The sequence below is a fragment of the Chelonia mydas genome, chromosome 3 (genome assembly GCF_015237465.2).
Source record: "Chelonia mydas isolate rCheMyd1 chromosome 3, rCheMyd1.pri.v2, whole genome shotgun sequence".
Classification (NCBI taxonomy): Eukaryota; Metazoa; Chordata; order Testudines; family Cheloniidae; genus Chelonia; species Chelonia mydas.
Window position 1 is genome coordinate 92,574,791 of NC_057851.1, and position 18,783 is coordinate 92,593,573.

At 42.7% G+C, this 18,783-nt stretch overlaps 1 protein-coding gene across 8 annotated transcripts in view; it reads left to right on the top strand.

The window, feature by feature from the left end:
• Positions 1–563: 563 nt before the first annotated feature.
• Positions 564–18,783, top strand: part of LOC102940647 (golgin subfamily A member 6-like protein 1) — a 45,918-nt gene continuing 27,698 nt past the window's right edge. Inside the window, exons 1-4 of one of the 8 annotated variants that reach the window (XM_037894721.2) lie at positions 564–1,025; positions 9,118–9,208; positions 9,407–9,485; positions 14,413–14,527. In XM_037894721.2, the coding sequence (XP_037750649.1) occupies positions 9,120–9,208; positions 9,407–9,485; positions 14,413–14,527 (283 nt within the window). In that variant the 5' untranslated portion in view covers positions 564–1,025; positions 9,118–9,119. The other 7 variants (XM_037894719.2, XM_037894720.2, XM_043542861.1 and 4 more) reach the window with 7 other exon arrangements.

Here is an 18,783-nt window from a genome sequence, read left to right on the forward strand (position 1 = left end):
TATTAAAATGTAAATTAATGACATCCATCTGCACAAAAGTAATGAAGGTAAATGTTGAAGTGCTAAAACTAATAAAATATTTTAAAAAGTAAATAAAAAGGAGTGAAACTATACTTAGTGGAGAAACGCAAGTGTGTGCTCCAGGCAAACAGCATTAGCGAAGGCAAATCTGGATACTGCTCTGAAGTTTTAGGCAGACATAGTAACTGGAAAGGGATTCTTAACAACACTAAAAAAAATCATGTATGACAAGACTAGTGTTTCGGGGGCAGGTATGTAAAATATTCCACTGAAACCAATATCCTTGAGCAGCTCATAACCTGCTTTCGGAGAGAGAGAGAGAAGCGAAGCCTCCGCGAGGCGTTGGGCCGCACCCGCGCCTTTCAGAACAGAGCCCTGCGGCGCCGCGGCGGCTGAGAGGCACCTTGCTGCCGGGGACCGCCCCCGCCCCCGTTTCCGCCACCACGGCAGACCGCTCACCTCGTGTGGGCGAGCGGCTGTCCCCTCTACCCCCCCGCCCGGGGTTTCCCCGCCCCCACTGGCGGCGGCGCATCGCCCTCGTTCTTACCCCCGGGGGCTCGGCCCCTGGCTCCTCGTGCATGCGGGTTTGCGCCCCCCCAGTACAGATGCTGCCCCGCCCCGCGCCCCTCGCGGGCAGCGCCTTCAGCCGTCACCGAGCAGGCCCAGCTCACACGAGCGCGCCGGGGCCTCACAGCGGCCGGTTCGGCACTTCCGGGACAGAACCAGCCCGGCCCGTCGGCCCCGCCTTGCGGGGGGGCGGGGACCCCCCAGACCCCCGGAGGCGGCGCGTGGCCGCACCCCCGGCAACGGAAGACGGCTGGCTCCATAGGCCGGGCTGGTTACCCTGGCAACCAACACCGCGTGCGACGGCGCCTCCAACTTGCCCAGTCGCGCCCAGCCTGTCCCTCCGCTAAGACCCCCGCCCCCAGCGAAGAGATTTGCCGCGAGCGAGGTGAGGGGGCGGGGCGGGTGACGCGGCGCTGGGCGGCCGCCGGCGCTGGCAGGTGGGTGCTTCCCATCGTTCGCAGCTCCCGCCGTGACGTCAGCGCTGGCAGGGGAGCCGGGCCCGGGCCGTTGTGGGGCTCAGAGCCCTCAGCCTCCCCGCCGGGCCGGCGCGAGGAAACGCCACCGGTGGGTCCTGGGAACCGGCCCGACCTGCCTGGGACCGCGGGAGGCGCTGTCCCCTTTCCCCCTCCCTGGTCAGAGCCGCGCTCCCCCCCGCTCGCCGGCTCGAGCTCGGGGGCTGGCCGGAGCGGGGGCACTTGCTCCTTTCGACGTGTTTAAAAGGTGGTTTTTACGTTCAGTCCTTTTAGACTCTTGATGAAAAAAAAAAGAGTATAAAACGCCATTAAATTTATGGCTTTTTAATGTCTTTTGAAGAGTCTGCAGCTCATACTAACGCTGGCTGGAGTAGATGGCCTCTGTAGCGTGTATAGGAGAGATTAAGGGTACATTTTTCTCTGGGCAAAGGCTTGTACTCCACTATGTCTTCCAGAGAAGTTTGTAGCCCCATCAAATGCAGAAGCAGCCATCTGTTTGGGGTTCAGCTGACACACATTTAACTCTTCTAAGATGTCACAGATGCAGCTGATGTGTCTTCTTTAACCTGATCACCTAGAAATCATCTACTGGCCTACCATGACATCAAGATAACATACACAGTGTCTTAATATTTGATGCCTATTTGCATTGGGCCATTCATCAGCCATGTATGCGCATATTTTGAATATGGTGAGGGAGTTCTTCACTTTTTCAGCTGCTGAGTCATTCAGTGTTACACCGCATGCTTCTGGAGAGTCAGCTGAGTTTTTTCAGAAAGATAGCAAGCATTTGCCAGTCTTGTTCGAAACCAATGCCCATAGGGCAACCAGACAGCAAGTGTGAAAAATCAGCATGGGGGTGGCGGGTAATAGGAGCTATATAAGAAAAAGACCCAAAAATTGGGATTGTCCCTATAAAAGTGGGACATCTGGTCACCCTAAGTGTTCAACTTCAGGATTAACAAATGACAATGCACTTAACATTGGCCTCCACTTTGTAGTGTGTGGTATGATGCAACAGCCATGTTGGTTCACATAAACTGAGTTGCATCTCCAGCATTCTTAACAGCCTCATTAAGTTCTTCTAAAATTGGCTTTGACAGTGACTGGCTTATAAGGCTTTCTGCATGTTGATGCAGTCCAGAGGCATGGTGTTTTGCAGTCTTTTCATATAGGTTTTCAGTATTGATTCAGCTGATCAGTCTGGCAAACCAAGCTCCTCCACTTTTAATATATAAATCCATGAAATGCCCACATTTTGAATACTGTGTGCAGTTCTGGTCACCCCATCTCAAAACAGATGTATTGGAATTGGAAATAGTTAAGGGAAGGGCAACAAAAATGATTAGGGGTATGGAACAGGTTCCATATGAGGCGAGATTAAAAAGACTGGGACTTTTCAGCTTGGAAAAGAGACGACTAAGAGGGGATATGATAGAGGCTTATAAAATGACTGGTGTGGAGAAAATGAATAAGGAAGTGTTATTTATCCCTTCACAAGAACCAGGGATCAGCCAATGAACTTAATAGGCAGCAAGTTTAAAAGAAACAAAAGGAAGTATTTCTTCACACAATGCACAGTCACTCATGGAGCTTTTTGCCAGGGATGTTGTGAAGACCAAAACTATAACAGGGTTCAAAAAAGAACTAGATAAATTCATGGATGTTAGGTTCATCAATGGCTATTAGCCAGGATGGGCAGGGATGCAACACAATGCTTTGAGTGTCCGTAGCCTCTGTTCTCCAGAAGCTGGGAGTGGACGACAGGGGATGGATCACTTGTTGATTCCCTGTTCTGTTCATTCTCTCTGAAGCACCTGGAATAGTCACTGCTGGAAGACAGGATACTGGGATAGATGGACCATTGGTCTGACCCAGTATGGCTGTCTTTCTGTACTAAACTTTTTATTATTATAAATATTTTTGTACGTAAACTCCAAGATAATGACCACTTGGAGTTAGCGATATTGTGAGATAAATACCTTGGCAAATAATGCATTTTAAAAATCTTGGCCTACTAGGAAACATATATTTATATAAGTTTCCCAGTCACAAATCTAGCATTCTGGAGCAAAGTCACTAAAACATAGTCCAATGCTCTGGCCGCTGTTGTTTGCTGTGCTACCGTTCACTCTACCGCTCCGTCCCCAATGGCCCTGCACTGTCACCTTCTGCTGCTACTGTGACCTCTGCAAGTTGGTCTCTCAAGTTTCCACCCAGCTCTCAGTGGGGGAACTTCACAGCGAGTGCAGGCTGAGCTTTCTCTTCCACAGAAACACTGTCCCACAGCAGGTCTAAGCACCTAGACCTGATTATCAGTGATTTCAGCTCTAGTGGTTACTTAACAAACCAAAAGAGTCTCTATGGAGACTAATCAGCTCTATCTCTAAACAGGAGAGAGGGGCAGGTCAAATAATGCCTGTGACTTAGACAAAGCCCACACCACCAAGCAAAACACCTGTGCCCTACCCTCTCTCTCTTCCCTAGGATATGGCATCCAAACCTCCTGCTTAGGGAGTGCAGTTCAGCTGAGGATGACCGGTGCTTAATTTGTAATGAAAAAGATGCGAGGGCTCAAGCAAGTTTGTTACTTTCATAACTGATGTGACAAGCCCAGAGGTCCGAGGGCTGTGAACTGCCAAGCCTAGAGGTGTTGGGGCTCAGCCCTGGCAAGCCCTAGCACAAATTAAGCACTGAGGGAGACCCCCCTCATTCAGTCAGGCTAAGTACAGTTCTGCTGCCCTTTATTCTTACAATGAGGGTAACACAATTTCATGACCCACACATGTAATACTTAAGTGATTTGTAACCCACACCAGCCAAAATTGATCACTTGGGCAGCACAGCTCTGTCTGCTGGATACCTAGGCAGAGTAGGTGTGTTCATCTAAATGCAATCTGCTCTTGAAGCCTTTCCACTGTCCCCTGGCTCTTCACTAGCTGTTAGGGGAAAGCTCATTCAGACCTTGCTTATAAATAATCATTTAAAATTATTAGGTAGGCCAATATAGCTGAAACAAATGGGCTGACATTGTCATAAATAACAGTTGTATGAGGATGTTAGTCTTTGTTCATAGTTTTCAAACCCATTATGCTTTCTCAGGTATAAGTATTTTCTCATATACTGTATATGCTTTTAAAGTGTGTATTAATGTTTCAATTTCAATTCAAATTTCCAACTAACAACTAAATTGCCATTACTATGTGTAACTCGGGGGGGGAGGGGGTTCAGGGAAATTAGGGGAGGTGGTCTAGAGAAATCCCTGCTTGCTTCAGAGTTTTGGGGTTTGCTTGGGTTTTTTTCCAAACAGAAAAGCAAGGGAAGGGAATCTTACATGTTCTGCTATACAGTGGCTTTATTTTTATTTATTAAACATCATTTTTAAAAAGTTGGCTTCATCTTAATGTCATCTGGCTTTTATGAGGTGAGGCACCAGCCTGAGCTAGCAATAAATTGCCCAGGTGGCAACCCTTTGCCAAACTAAACAAGCATTAATTCAGTACAGCTTTCCCATAAGGCCTTCAGCTGTTTTGTATTTTCAAATAAATCTGCTGTTGCCTTTCCCTCAAATTCCTTAATAACCTTTACAAGTACCTAACACCACAGCACTGATTATTTTGCTTCTAAAAATCACATTTCATCGAAGGTAGGTAAGCTGTACCATTTTTTAAACTCTTGCTTATTACTTCATTCTGAATTGACTCATAAAATTCAGCTGTTTTGTGAGTAGTTTAGCAATTCTAGAATTTATAAATGATCTTTTAACATTTGTATAATCTAACAATGCCATCTTTTCTTTAGCTGTAACAGAAGGGTAAAAGGTATAGAGTGCTAAAAAAAAAATTGATTTCCTTTTGTCACAAAGTAGTCTTTCTAGGTTGAAATAATTCTGGCATTATGATCTTGCACTATAAGGACTCAATCCTCATTTTTTTTAGAACTGAAAACTCTTATGCTGGATTTCACATATCCCCTATGTAATGTATATCACAGTCAAGGGTACTGGAACAATTTGTATAGTGTGGGTGCTGAGAGCTATTGAACCAAACTATAAATCCTGTATATAATGGAAATCATATTTCAAGCCAGGGGGTACGTCAGCACCCCTAGTTCTAGCACTTATGATCATAGTGCAAGACTAAGGCATATCAGGCCACGTGTCAGTACAGGGTACATCCAAGAAAGCACAGTATGCAATCTTCATTTGCACGAAGACTGTGCTAGGATAGAGACCCTATATCCACTGTTTCCAAATGTATCCTTAAATTGAATCTTAGAAACACTTCTTCATACTCACACCCATTGATCTCTTGAGACCAGATTTCTAAAGATGCAATTTTATGCATAGCCTATTAGCTTATATGAGTAGGATGAGCAGAATATTGCACCAAAAGTTTCTTCATTACAAATAATTTTGCTGTTCTCTTATAGCTAAAGCAATCTCACGTTATGATGTGAAACAACTATGTTGAAGTAATTTGGCCAAGGTATTCTTCTATCATGATATAACACTATGGTGCCTTTTTTCTTTAATGCATATTTTAATGATAAAACAGGCACTACTCCATCCCTAGGAGCCATGGCAGATGTACTTTACAATGTATTACTCCTGAGGGCATTCTGTGCCAAAAAATTAAAAATTTTGTGCCAAAAAAATAAAAATTCAGTGAACATTATTTTAAAATTCTGCAAATTTTATTTGTCAAATAAAAGTGGAGGCTTCAGCATAGCACTGGGGAGCACAGGCCACTGGCTGCACAGAGGTGGGAGATCACTGTACAGCTCCCTCCGGGACATGGACTCAGCGGGAAGGCTGCATCCAACCCTGACACAGCACGAGAACCAGGCCTGCCCCAGAAACACCCAGGGCCCTGCCCCTCCGTGCCAGGTGCACCAGGTGTGGGCAGGCAGGCTCAGCAAGGCAGGATCCAAGGGTGGAGGGGCTTAGTGTGAGAGGGTTCTGTGTGGGACAATCTGGAAGCAGGTGGCTCAGTGGGGGACCTGAGTGTGTGTGTGTGGGGGGGGATCTCGATGTACAGGGGCTTGTTGGGGGTTTCTGGGTGTAACAGTAATGGGACTCTGCAGGAGGTGAAAGTGGGATCTGGGTGTGGGGGATATAGAGGTTGGTGGGGGGCCTGGGTGTGGGTGGCTCATCAGGGTGGTCTAGGTGCAGTGGGAGTGGGGCTCATCGGGGGGTTCTGAGTGCAGGGGTGTGAGGCTCGGCGGAAGGGCCTGGATCTGAGGGTGTATGGATGCATGGTGGATGGGGGATCAGCTCCCTGTCCAGGGATCCCTCGCCCTGCAGCTGAGGAGTAATGGGTACAGGGAAGGAGTTTGCAGAGCTTCCTGAAGCTGGGAGAGAAATTTGGGGGTGGGTCTGACCCAGCCCTGGATACTGTGCAGGGGAAGAGGAAGTCCTGTCTTCCCTAGCCCAGCCAGGACTAGCAGCTGAGTCCAGCAAAGGATAGGAACCACGAGCTGGGTCTTCCACAGTCCTGCTCTCTGCCCCACAGTGAATTACCTCTCTGCTGACTGCCCCGGGCAGCCGAAACATACTGCTGGGGAGGGTCGCATGACCACTGTTGTGGCTTCCCTTTGCTTCCCTGTCAGAGTCATTTTTCTGCAGGGAAGCAAAGAAATCTACGGGGGACATAAATTCTGCACATGCTCAGTGGTGAAGAATTCTCCCAGGGGTAAAGGTTTGGAATTATTAAAAACAGTAGAAACATAAGAATTGTCATTTAGATCAGATCCATGATCCGTCTCTTCTAGTATTGTGTCTCTAACAATGTCCAGCACCCGATGCTTCAGAAGAAGGTGCAACAAACCCTGCGGTAGGCAGGTGTGGGGTAATCTGCCCCCCCTCCCTCCCCGCCAAAGGTTTCATCTTAATCCCTAATACAGATTAGTTTAAAACCTGAAGCATGAGGTTTTATATCCCTTCAAAAATATTTGTTAGCATTTAGTATTGTAACTGGTTAATCTTATCAGTATAAATGTCCAATAACTTTTTGACTCTTGCTAAGTTCTTGGTCTCTGTGAGATAATATAGCAAGGGGTTCCACAGTCTAATTACACATAGTTTGGAGAAGTGTTTCTTTTTATCAGTTTTGAATTTGCCATTTTTAATGTCATTGAAAGTAAAGTTCTGTTGCATGGCTCCTGAATCTGTTTATACTGATAGGCATTGCAATACAGGAACAGTTAAAAATGTAAAAAAAATAAGCATTGAATCATTTCCAGCTGACCAACAAAAGGCACCTGTGAGTTTTCAGTATAATTACATATTCAACTGTACACACCTGTAATTATTTGATCTGAATGCTAGAAATTGAACATTGTATATGGGGAGAAGTAAGAAAGCATTCCTTGATGTAGGTTGGTTTTCTGGAGGAATATGACAGAGTGAGTGAGCAATGCAAACTGAGAGGGAGACTTGCTTTCTTAGAAAGCAGCATGAAAGAAAGGAGAGGGAGAAAGGACTGGAAGGAACAGAGAGAGTGATTTGCAGGTTGGATAAATAAGAGAAGAGTTATAGGTATGGGGTGAAATTTATATAGTGCCTTTAAGGTGAGGACAAGGAATTTTGGGGGGTGGGGAGATTGTTTGTTTGTTAGGATAAAACGAATTAATGAAAGGATTGAAATGAGTTGCAAGTGCTTTGGAGGATAGGATTAAAATTCAAAATGATCTGGATAAACTGGAGAAATAGTCTGAAGTAAATAGGATAAAATTCAATAAGGACAAATGCAAAGTGCTCAACTTGGGAAGGTACAATCAGTTGCACGCATACAAAATGGGAAATGACTGCCTAGGGAGGGGTAGGCTGGGGGTCATAGTGGATCACAAGCTAAATATAAGTCAACAGTGTAACACTGTGGTTTTTTGTTTGTTTTTAAAAAGCAAAAATCGTTCTGGGATGTATTGGCAGGAGTGTTGTAAGCAAGACACAAGAAATAGTTCTTCCACTCTACATTGTGCTGATAAGGCCTCAACTGGAATAATGTGTCCAGTGCTGGATGTCACATTTCAGGAAAGTTGTGGACAAATTGGAAAAAAATCTAGAGAGCAACAAAAATGACTAAAGGTCTAGAAAACATGACCTATGAGGAAAGATTGAAAAAAATGGGTTTGTTTAGTCTGGAGAAGAGAAGGTTGAAGGGGGACAAGATAACAGTTTTCAAGTACGTAAGATATTGTTAAAAGGAGGAAGGAGAAAAAATTGTTCTTGTTAACCTCTGAGGATAGAACAAGAAGCAATGGTCTTAAATTGAAGCAAGGGAGGTTTAGGTTGGACATTAGGGAAAAATCCTAACTGTCAGGGTAGTTAAACACTGGAGTAAATTGCCAAGGGCGGTTTTGGAATCACCATTCTGTTTTTTTAAGAGCAGGATAGACACAACCTGTCAGGGATAGCGTAGATAATACTTAGTCCTGTCTCAAGTGTAGGGGACTGGACTTAGAAGACCTTTTGAGGTCCCTACCTGTCTTATGATTTGAGGGCAGAAGAGTGGTGAAAAGCTCAAGTCATTGGGTAAAGAATTTAACTAGTAGCAGATTTAAGAAGGGTGAAAGGAAGAGAGCCCTTGTCATTGGCACCTTTTGTAGGGAGCATACACTCGTGTGTGTTAAATACTGACCAGGTTAGGAGATGTGTATTTAAACCTTAGCTTCACTAATTGTTGAGAAGCAGAATCTTGTAATTCTGCCTGCGTTGTTTATAAATTTTACATATTAGGCATAAGTTCTTCAGAAAAAAACCGGTTTTGGTCCTTGGGTAAACTTAAATAAGGTTTTTCCTGATGTTTGAGTTGGAAGTCATCTTGTTCTTAGCATTTATATTATACATAACGGTAGTAACTGACTCGCCTTTAGGAAGTGTGCATTACAGTGTACTTCACACCACTATCATCAGTAAGTGTGAAAATATACTAAGATAAGTAGAAGAAATAGGCTTAATAGAGACATTTTAGCATAGGGAGACTACATTATGAGTATAATATTTTGTTGCTTGATAATAACAATGTAAATATAGTTTTGAATTAATCTATTCTAGCAATGGAGAATACAACTTTAAGTATAGAATCTGAATACATCAAGAACCTCCAGCAACAAATCTACTTCCTTGAACTGGAAGCCAATTTTCTATATCCTTCAATATACCTTGCTAAAAAATGAGATAAATATATACAAGAAAAACTTATCTTGGAAATACATTAAGATCACACAAGCTGAATAAAACATTTTAACTGTTGAGTGTTATGATTTTGATTAAAGAAAAACTTTTTCTGCACTTTATGTAATTAATTTAAAATCACTTTTTGACCTTAACTTTTCATTATCACTCGTGAACAGACTAAAAAAGCCACTGATCTTCAACCGCGCATTACCTCTGAAACTGAGCACTTGCTTCAAAAGCTACAGGTAACTTTTCCAGTTATACAACTTTATTTTCATGTGAATAACTGTGTGGTCTATTCTGTTTCTATCAAATACTGTAGCTTTTTTGCACTTTGGGTTTTTTTTTTTTTTTTTTGTAAATAAAATGAAATATTGTGTCAACTTGAAACACAGTATCAAAGAATGAGTTAAAATAGTTTCAGCTATTGCATCTGTTCTAAGTCATCCTGCCAAGTGTTCTGACTTTACAATCAATTTTTAAAAAAAATTCCTTACTCCTGTTGTCGAATGAAAGACGACAGAATGGGAAACTGAATTGTTAAGACTCTCATTCTACAATGACACGTGCACATACTCAGTTGGACTACTCATGAGCTTAAAATTAAGCATGTGTATAAAGGCTTGAGGCCTGACTACAAAAATGCTGTCATATGTATAAACAGGGAAAAAAGACAATAAATACTTTCTCAAATCTTTTAATTATAGTAAATTTAAGTATTACTTGTAACAATAACAAAGAATTTTCAGTTTTTGTTGTTTTTTTAAGTTGATTGTGTCCCTTTAAAAAGTTTGTTGCCTAAACTGGCCATATCTACCTATATACGGCCCTGATCTTACAAGGAGAACAAAGCTAAAGTTAGTAACCAGGGACTTGTCTATATGGGGAAGTTGACCGGCATAGCTATAATGGAATAATTATTCTGCTATAGCTATGTAAGTATAACTTTTTTGTGGGTATACTCTGTTTAGGAGAAAACATTACTTTATTCTGGAATAGTTACTCCACAATAGATTACTATTCCAGAATTCAGTGTCCACATGGGGAGCTATACTGGCATAGCTATAGCAGAATAAAAAAAGGTCTTGATGCAGAAAGGAGCAATGCAGCCCACCTAAATCTATGTACTAATCTAGGTGAGGGAATATATTTAGAGAGGAAAACAGATCATTTTTCAAAAGTTTCAGTATATTTCTATGTAAATAAATATGGAAAAAGCATTTTTGTTCACTTTGCTTATGTCAGCAAAATGAGGTATTTTGTCTCCTAGGGCTTCACAACTTTGCTAAGTCTGTCATGTTCATGCATAAATGTTTTATTGATAGCCCACCATGACAGAAAAAGGAAATGATCAAGTGGGTTAAAGGAGTTGACATTTGATTTTATTGTGTGTTGGTGGTTTACATCATGTTTAAATAATTTTGTATGACATGCTGGTTTGTTACCATGCTCTCAGTGAATTTGTGGAGGAGTTAACTAAAGCTAATAACAAACTAGTAAAGGAACAGCACATCAGATATAGATTGTTTATAAATCAAATGAAGGAATTTTTATGAGACAATTCTGTGTATAATCAAAAGGAAAAATGCAGCCATTTGACTGAATAAGGATATTGTGTTCTTTGCTTATGAATTGGAAAGTAAAATCACTAGTAGACATAAGCTACAGAGTTCAGTTCAGAAATATATTGAAGTGGGACAGTGCTTCCATGGGTCTGGAATGGGAGCTGGATTGGCTGCTTGGCACTTTTGAAAATCTGACCATCTATTTAGGAGCCTGATTTTAGGCTCTTGTTTTCTGTTTTTTTTTTGTTTTGTTTTGTTTTTTTTAAAAAGGTAGCCTAAAACCACATTTTAAAAGAGGTGAAATCTTCTAATGACTTAAAAAATTTACATCCTTTTGAAGATTTTCCCAGAACTGTGGACAATAAAGGTTCATCAGTGGTATATTCGAAGTTGATTTTAGCTATACTATGTGCTTTGTTGTACATCAGCTTTGGGGTCTTTGGGGCTGGGAGTGTCTCTGTTTTTGTACATCACCAAACATGTTGGTAATAAATAATAGAATATGTATACATGATATAAGATATGTCAGTTTCTTTAAAACAGGTCATACTGGCTCAGGGGCCTTCTGCATATGTTTGCAATCGCTTTGAGGGTCTTTCCACTTTTTTTGCTTTAGGGCCTACCAAAACTTGAAGCCCCATATTATAGCCATAATAAAAAAAGAAAACAGTCTCCCTAAATTCTCAAGTCATATTTCATCTTAGAGTAGACATTTTCTGGGAGATTTGCTGGGGGGAGGGAGGTGGGAATCAGAAGAGGAGTTAAGGTGTGTTTGAAAAATTTCTCCGCTGTAGACTATTTGAAAATATTCCTAACTTTTTTTCTTTTCTCATCATAATTCTAAAATGTGGAAAAGTGAGGAAAAGTGCCTTTTTGTGTATTGGGTATGCAGGTTTGCGGTGGAATTACAAAGAAGACCTCGGTAATTACTTTATAAAGATGCAATGAGACCTCTCAAAGCCAGACAAAAATCTTTCGAATGTGACACATGGTAACTTCAGAGGATTGTCATGTTTTCCATGTAATAATTTTAGTTAAATATTTGATAATTTTGGCAGAGTAAAATTTTAAAATGTTTCCCTAAACCCTGGGTTGTGAGTTCAATCCTTGAGGGGGCCATTTAGAAATCTGGGGCAAAAATTGGGGATTGGTCCTGCTTTGAGCAGGGGGTTGGACTAGATGATCTCCTGAGGTCCCTTCCAACCCTGATATTCTATGATTCTATGATTCTCTTTTAAATTTTGCTTTGTTTTTCTTGCGTTTCTTAAGGTTCCTCTAACTGTTCAACTAGTTCAGTAATTCCCATATATTTTAAACTTCACACCCACATGTGTTTTGATAACACGGGCATTTTTAAAATTAAACACAAAAAGCATTGAACTATGCCAAGATTAGCCAAAGGGACTGGTCAGATCTGAGAGTTGCTTCCTTTTTCTGATGTTGCCAGTCCGACACTCAGATTTGCCAGCCATATTCCATGCATGCTCCTGGTCAGTAGGGAGCTATTTACGCAGTCAATGGCTTGGAGGTGGACGTTGAGGGAAGGAAGGCAGAGTGAATGGGCCTTCAATGAGAAGGGGGGGTGGGGGTTGCCAGCAAGTGGGGTCTACTGTTAGAAAGAGGATTGTGTGCAGTGGTGGGGGCCTAGAGTGGCTGAATCCCATGTTTCTGTGCCAAGGTGTTGCATGACATTAAGGAGCCAAGGCAACAGTGTTTATGTGACCATCGTTTATTAGCACTGTAGTGTCCAGGAAGTGGATCTCTTGTGTGGACCGGACCAGGCTGAGGTTGATGGTGGGATGGAAATTGTTGAAATCATGGTGGAATTCCTCAAGGGCTTCTTTTCCATGGGTCCAGATGATGAAGATGTCATCAATATAGCGCAAGTAGAGTAGGGGCATTAGGGGATGAGAGCTGAGGAAGCGTTGTTCTAAGTCAGCCATAAAAACGTTGGCATGCTGTGGGGCCATGCGGGTACCCATAGCAGTGCCACTGATTTGAAGGTATACATAGTCCCCAAATGTTAAATAGTTATGGGTAAGGACAAAGTCACAAAGTTCAGCCACCATCAACCTCAACCTGGTCCAGTCCACACAAGAGATCCACTTCCTGGACACTACAGTGCTAATAAACGATGGTCACATAAACACCACCCTATACCGGAAACCTACTGACCGCTATTCCTACCTACATGCCTCCAGCTTTCACCCTGACCACACCACACGATCCATTGTCTACAGCCAAGCTCTGCAATACAACCGCATTTGCTCCAACCCCTCAGACAGAGACAAACACCTACAAGATCTCTATCAAGCATTCTTACAACTACAATACCCACCTGCGGAAGTGAAGAAACAGATTGATAGAGCCAGACGAGTTCCCAGAAGTCACCTACTACAGGACAGGCCTAACAAAGAAAATAACAGAACGCCACTAGCCGTCACCTTCAGCCCCCAACTAAAACCCCTCCAACGCATTATTAAGGATCTACAACCTATCCTGAAGGATGACCCAACACTCTCACAAATCTTGGGAGACAGGCCAGTCCTTGCCTACAGACAGCCCTCCAACCTGAAGCAAATACTCACCAGCAACCACATACCACACAACAGAACCACTAACCCAGGAACCTATCCTTGCAACAAAGCCCGTTGCCAACTGTGCCCACATATCTATTCAGGGGATACCATCACAGGGCCTAATAACATCAGCCACACTATCAGAGGCTCGTTCACCTGCACATCCACCAATGTGATATGTGCCATCACGTGCCAGCAATGCCCCTCTGCCATGTACATTGGCCAAACTGGACAATCTCTACGTAAAAGAATAAATGGACACAAATCAGATGTCAAGAATTATAACATTCATAAACCAGTCGGAGAACACTTCAATCTCTCTGGTCACGCGATTACAGACATGAAAGTTGAGATATTACAACAAAAAAACTTCAAAACCAGACTCCAGTGAGAGACTGTTGAATTGGAATTCATTTGCAAATTGGATACAATTAACTTAGCCACTCCCAGTCTCTATTCAAGCCTAAGTCATTATGCAAGGTAACCTATTTCCCCTTGTTTTTTCCTATCCCCCGCCCCCCAGACGTTCTTGTTAAACCCTGGATTTGTGCTGGAAATGGCCCACCTTGATTATCATACACATTGTAAGGAGAGTGATTACTTTAGATCAGCTGTTACCAGCAGGAGAGTGGGGTGGGGGGAGAGAAAACCTTTTGTAGTGGTAAACACCCATTTTTTCATGCTTTGTGTGTATAAAAAGATCTTCTGTGCTTTCCACAATATGCATCCGATGAAGTGAGCTGTAGCTCACGAAAGCTTATGCTCAAATAAATTGGTTAGTCTCTGAGGTGCCACAAGTACTCCTTTTCTTTTTGCATTCAGTAGACATTTGAAGCAGTTGGTGTAGAATGCTGGCACTGTAAATATGCAATTTGTATCTGAATGCATCTATCTGTGTTTAGTTTCTTTTTAAATTTTTATTGGTTTGAACTGAGATGCAAACGACCAGAATAAATGAGCATTTGACATTTGTGGAAATATTTAGTAATAAATGTACTTTCACCACAAAAATATTTATTTTTTTACAGGAATTACAGTCCGAAGATGATGGCCTCCATTTGGAACTCAAGCGAAAGGAAGCCAGTTTAAATATGCTGAAAACAGACAGAGAACGAATTAATAACCAGATCAATGTTGCAGTTGGTAATTGTTTTTCAGGAATCAAATGTCAACATCTGAATGTCTACAGTCTTTTTTTTTTTCTTCTTCTTCTTCTTAATACCTTGAGGGGCACAAACTGCAGAGTTTCAGGTTCCAGAAAAGCAGCCAAAGTTCTGTAGCAGTTGCTCTAGTGTGGACAATGGGTTCTTTCCTTTGGTGTCAGGTAGAAATGGATCAATTAAGAGTTGGTGCCAATCCCTTGCTCTTTACAGGCACTCTGTATCTTGGTTGTCCAGTTCCTTTCTGTCTCTCAGTGAATAATTAGAGAGAGAAGATGTGTGAGTTAATATCTTTTATTGGGCCAACTTCTGTTGGTGAGAGAGACAAGCCTTTGAGCTACACAGACCCCTTCTTCATGTCTGGAAAGGTATTCAGAGTGTCACAGCTAAATATAAGATGGAACAGATGGTTTAGCATAAGTAGTTAGCACATATTCTAAGGGTGAAGGTGAAGTGGCCTGTTAACACACCTGTAGTCATAGGTCAAAAAGTAGGCTCAGTGGGTGTCACCGGGGTCCCACTGGGGGCCAGCTGAGGTCACTCAATTAGGGTGAACTGCGAAGAATGGGACAGACAAACCCCAAAGCTGGTGGATGTGTCAACTTATATTTACCAAGCCAGCACTAAACAGCTTCTGTTATACCTTACTGGTTACCCAGAAACCAACAACACAGTTCTCTTAAAGTAACCTAGCCTCAGGCCTCCATCCAGGTACCCAAGTCAAATATTATGAAGATTTCTGAAAATCTTATTTCATCATATTAAAGAAAAGGTTCTACCAATCCCAAAGGATCGGACACATTACCTCCAACGTAATTAATATTCCAGATCTTCCCCAAATACACGCTACAGCCAATTCTTATTAACTAAACTAAAATTTATTAAAAAAGAGAAAAGAGACACTATGGTTAAAAGATCAATATACATACAGACATGAATTCAATTCTTGAGGTTTAGATACATAGCAGAGATGGTGAGCTTTGTAGTTGCAAAGAGTTTTTAGAATTTAGTCCATAGGTTATAGTCCAATGTCCAATATCCTGTTCAGGGAGTACCAGCATAACTGGGATCTCAATCTGGCAACTCAAACTTCCCCTAATGAAGCTTAAGCAGATCTGAGATACAAAGGACTGGGTCCCAAGGATCTTTTATACAACTTCAGGCCTTCTTTGACAAGTTGGAGTCCCTTGGGGAACAATAGGCCCTCATTTCCTAAGCATCATCATTAATTATCACATAGATTAACATAAGGCAATTTATCCATTAGGCAGTCTATCACTGGTACTTAGCTACATGAATTAACAAAAGGCAACTGCCTGTTTTTCGACCATTCACAGACGATTTGCTATGCATTTAGAGATGAATACAGTGATATCCCTGTTTACAATTCATTTAAATGTTAGGATGTTCTTTTGATCTCTGAATTATCAGAATACAGCATAGACAGGGACTGTTGATTACATTGTTGACAACTACCCATATATATGTCAATACACAAAAACACAAACATTATCTCCCCATATGTCTTTCGGGGTTGAATTTCAGTCATTTATTTTGCAGGATGTTTAACCCTTTCTGGCCATGTGTCACAGGGGGTTAAAGATTATTGTAATAAGCCATAAATCCAGTGTCTTTATTAAGACCATGATTTTCCCAGGCTCCAATATTCAGTTCTCTGGGAGAAAGCTACTCTCAACTACACTGGAAACTTCAGGTTTTTTGGCTTTCCTGACCAGAAGATACAGCTGTCAGCTCCTCCTCCTAACAGCTTAATGGGCCACAGCTATCAGCTCCTCTATCCAGGCCTGGCACCTCCAGTAGTCTTTCCCACTCAGACCAGTCAATGGACCTAAAGAAGAGCTCTATATAGCTTGAAAGCTTGTCTCTCTCACCAAAAGAAGTTGGTCCAATGAAAAAATATTACCTCACCTCCCTTGTCTCTGAAATATCCTGGGATCAACACAGTTACAACAACACTCTCATTGAATAAGCTGGGAAATGCTTCATATTGAGAAATGATCTTTTGATCACAGTTTCAAAGAACCATAGAAGACAGCACAGGCAGAACAGGGCTCTGAGGGAGTTGGCTGATGTGATTGCAGAGCCATTGGCCATTATCTTTGAAAACCTGTGGTGATTGGGGGAGGTCCTGGACAATTGGAAAAAGGCAAATATAGTGCCCATCTTTAAAAAAGGGAAGAAGGTGAATCTAGGGAACTACAGGCCAGTCAGCCTCACCTCAGTCCCTGGAAAAATCATGGAGCAGGTCCTCAAGGAATCCATTTTGAAGCACTTGAAGGCGATAAGGAACAGTCAACATGGATTCACCAAGGGCAAGTCATGCCTTACCAAACTGATTGTCTTCTGTGATGAGATAACTGGCTCTGTGGATATGAGGAAAGCAGGATGGGGATATGGGGATGTGATATACCTTGACTTTAGCAAAGCTTTTGATACAGTCTCCCAAAGTATTCTTGTCAGCAAGTTAAAAAAAAGTATGGATTGGATGAGTGGACTGTAAGGTGGATAGAAAGCTGGCTAGAGTGTTGGGCTTAATGGGTAGTGATCAGTGGCTCAGTGTCTAATTTGCAGCCAGGTTCAAGCAAAGTGCCCCAGTGGTCTGTCCTGGGGCTGGTTTTGTTCAACATCTTCATTAATTATCTGGATGATGGGACGGATTACACCCTCAGCAAGTTCACGGATGACACTAAGCTGGGGGGAGAGGTAGGTACGCTGGAGGGTAGGGATAGGGTCTAGACAAATTGGAGGGTTGGGCCAAAAGAAATCTCATGAGGTTCAACAAGGACAAGTGCAGAGTCCTGCACTTAGGAAGGAAGAATCCCATGCACTGTTACAGGCTGGGGACCAACTGGCTAAGCGGCAGTTCTGCAGAAAAGGACCTTGGGATTACAGTGAACGAGAAGCTGGATATGAGTCAACAGTGTGCCCTTGTTGCCAAGAACGCTAACGGCATATTGGGCTGCATTAGTAGGAGCACTGCCAGCAGATTGATGGAAGTGATTATTCCCCTCTATTTGGCACTGGTGAGGCCACATCTGGAGTATTGTGTCCAGTTTTGCCCCCCTGTGCTACCGAAAAGATACGGACAAATTGGAGAGTCCAGCGGAGGGCAACAAAAATTATTAGAGGACTGGGGCATATGACTTACGAGGAGAGGCTTAGGGTATTGGTCTTATTTAGTCTTCAGAAGAGAAGAGTGAGGGGGGATTTGATAGCAGCCTTCAACTACCTGAAGGGGGGTTCCAAGAGGATGGAGCTAGGCTGTTCTCAGCGGCAGATGACAGAATAAGGAGCAATTGTCTCAAGTTGCAGTGGGGGAGGTCTAGATTGGATATTAGGAAAAACTGTTTCACTAGGAGGGTGCTGAAGGCTAGAATGGGTTACCTAGGCAGGTGGGGGAATCTCCATCCTTAGAGGTTTTTAAGGCCTGGCTTGACAAAGCCCTGGCTGGAATGATTTAGTTGGGGTTGGTCCTGCTTTAAGCAGGGGGTTGGACTAGATGACCTCCTGAGGTCTCTTCCAACCCTAATCTTCTGTGATTCTATGAAAGTGCAAATAACCCCCGACTAAGACAGCTCTGTCTGCTCCTCTGTCAGAGGGCTGGTACACCTGAAATGTCTAGCCAAGCAGTGGCTCAGTGGTTTACCTGTCCAGCCATCCGCCAGTGACAATGGACCAGGACTGGGTAACCTCGCTGCCCTTCAAAGCTCCCTCACTAAATCCAGATCTGGACAGGAGGCTCAGGACAGTGAAAAGGCAGAAATGGTAGGAGATTCTCTCTGATCCTTACTACAAGCTACCTTTTTTTTTTCTCTCTCCCCCCCCCCCCCCCCCCCGCCCCCCCCACCCCACACACACACACACTTTCCCCCTGAGGGAGAAACAGAAATTCAGTTCACAGGGCAACACTTAGATCAACAGGCCCTTTGAGACATACATCTTTGACCCCTTCCTGGTTCATCTAGGAATGGACTTTTTTGTAGATATATATGGGGTATATAAACCCCATTACAATTACATAAAAAGTACAATATTTACTGTTGTAACTAGAATCCTGCTAAATTCTTGCACTTGAGAGATCCTGTGGCAATGAATTCAAAAAAGCTACCGGTAATTACGCATTATATGAAAAGGTGTGTCATTTTATCCGTTTAATATTTTCTTCTTTTGACTGTTATGATATCTGGATTTCTCCTCTCTTCCCCCCCAGCCAGCCTG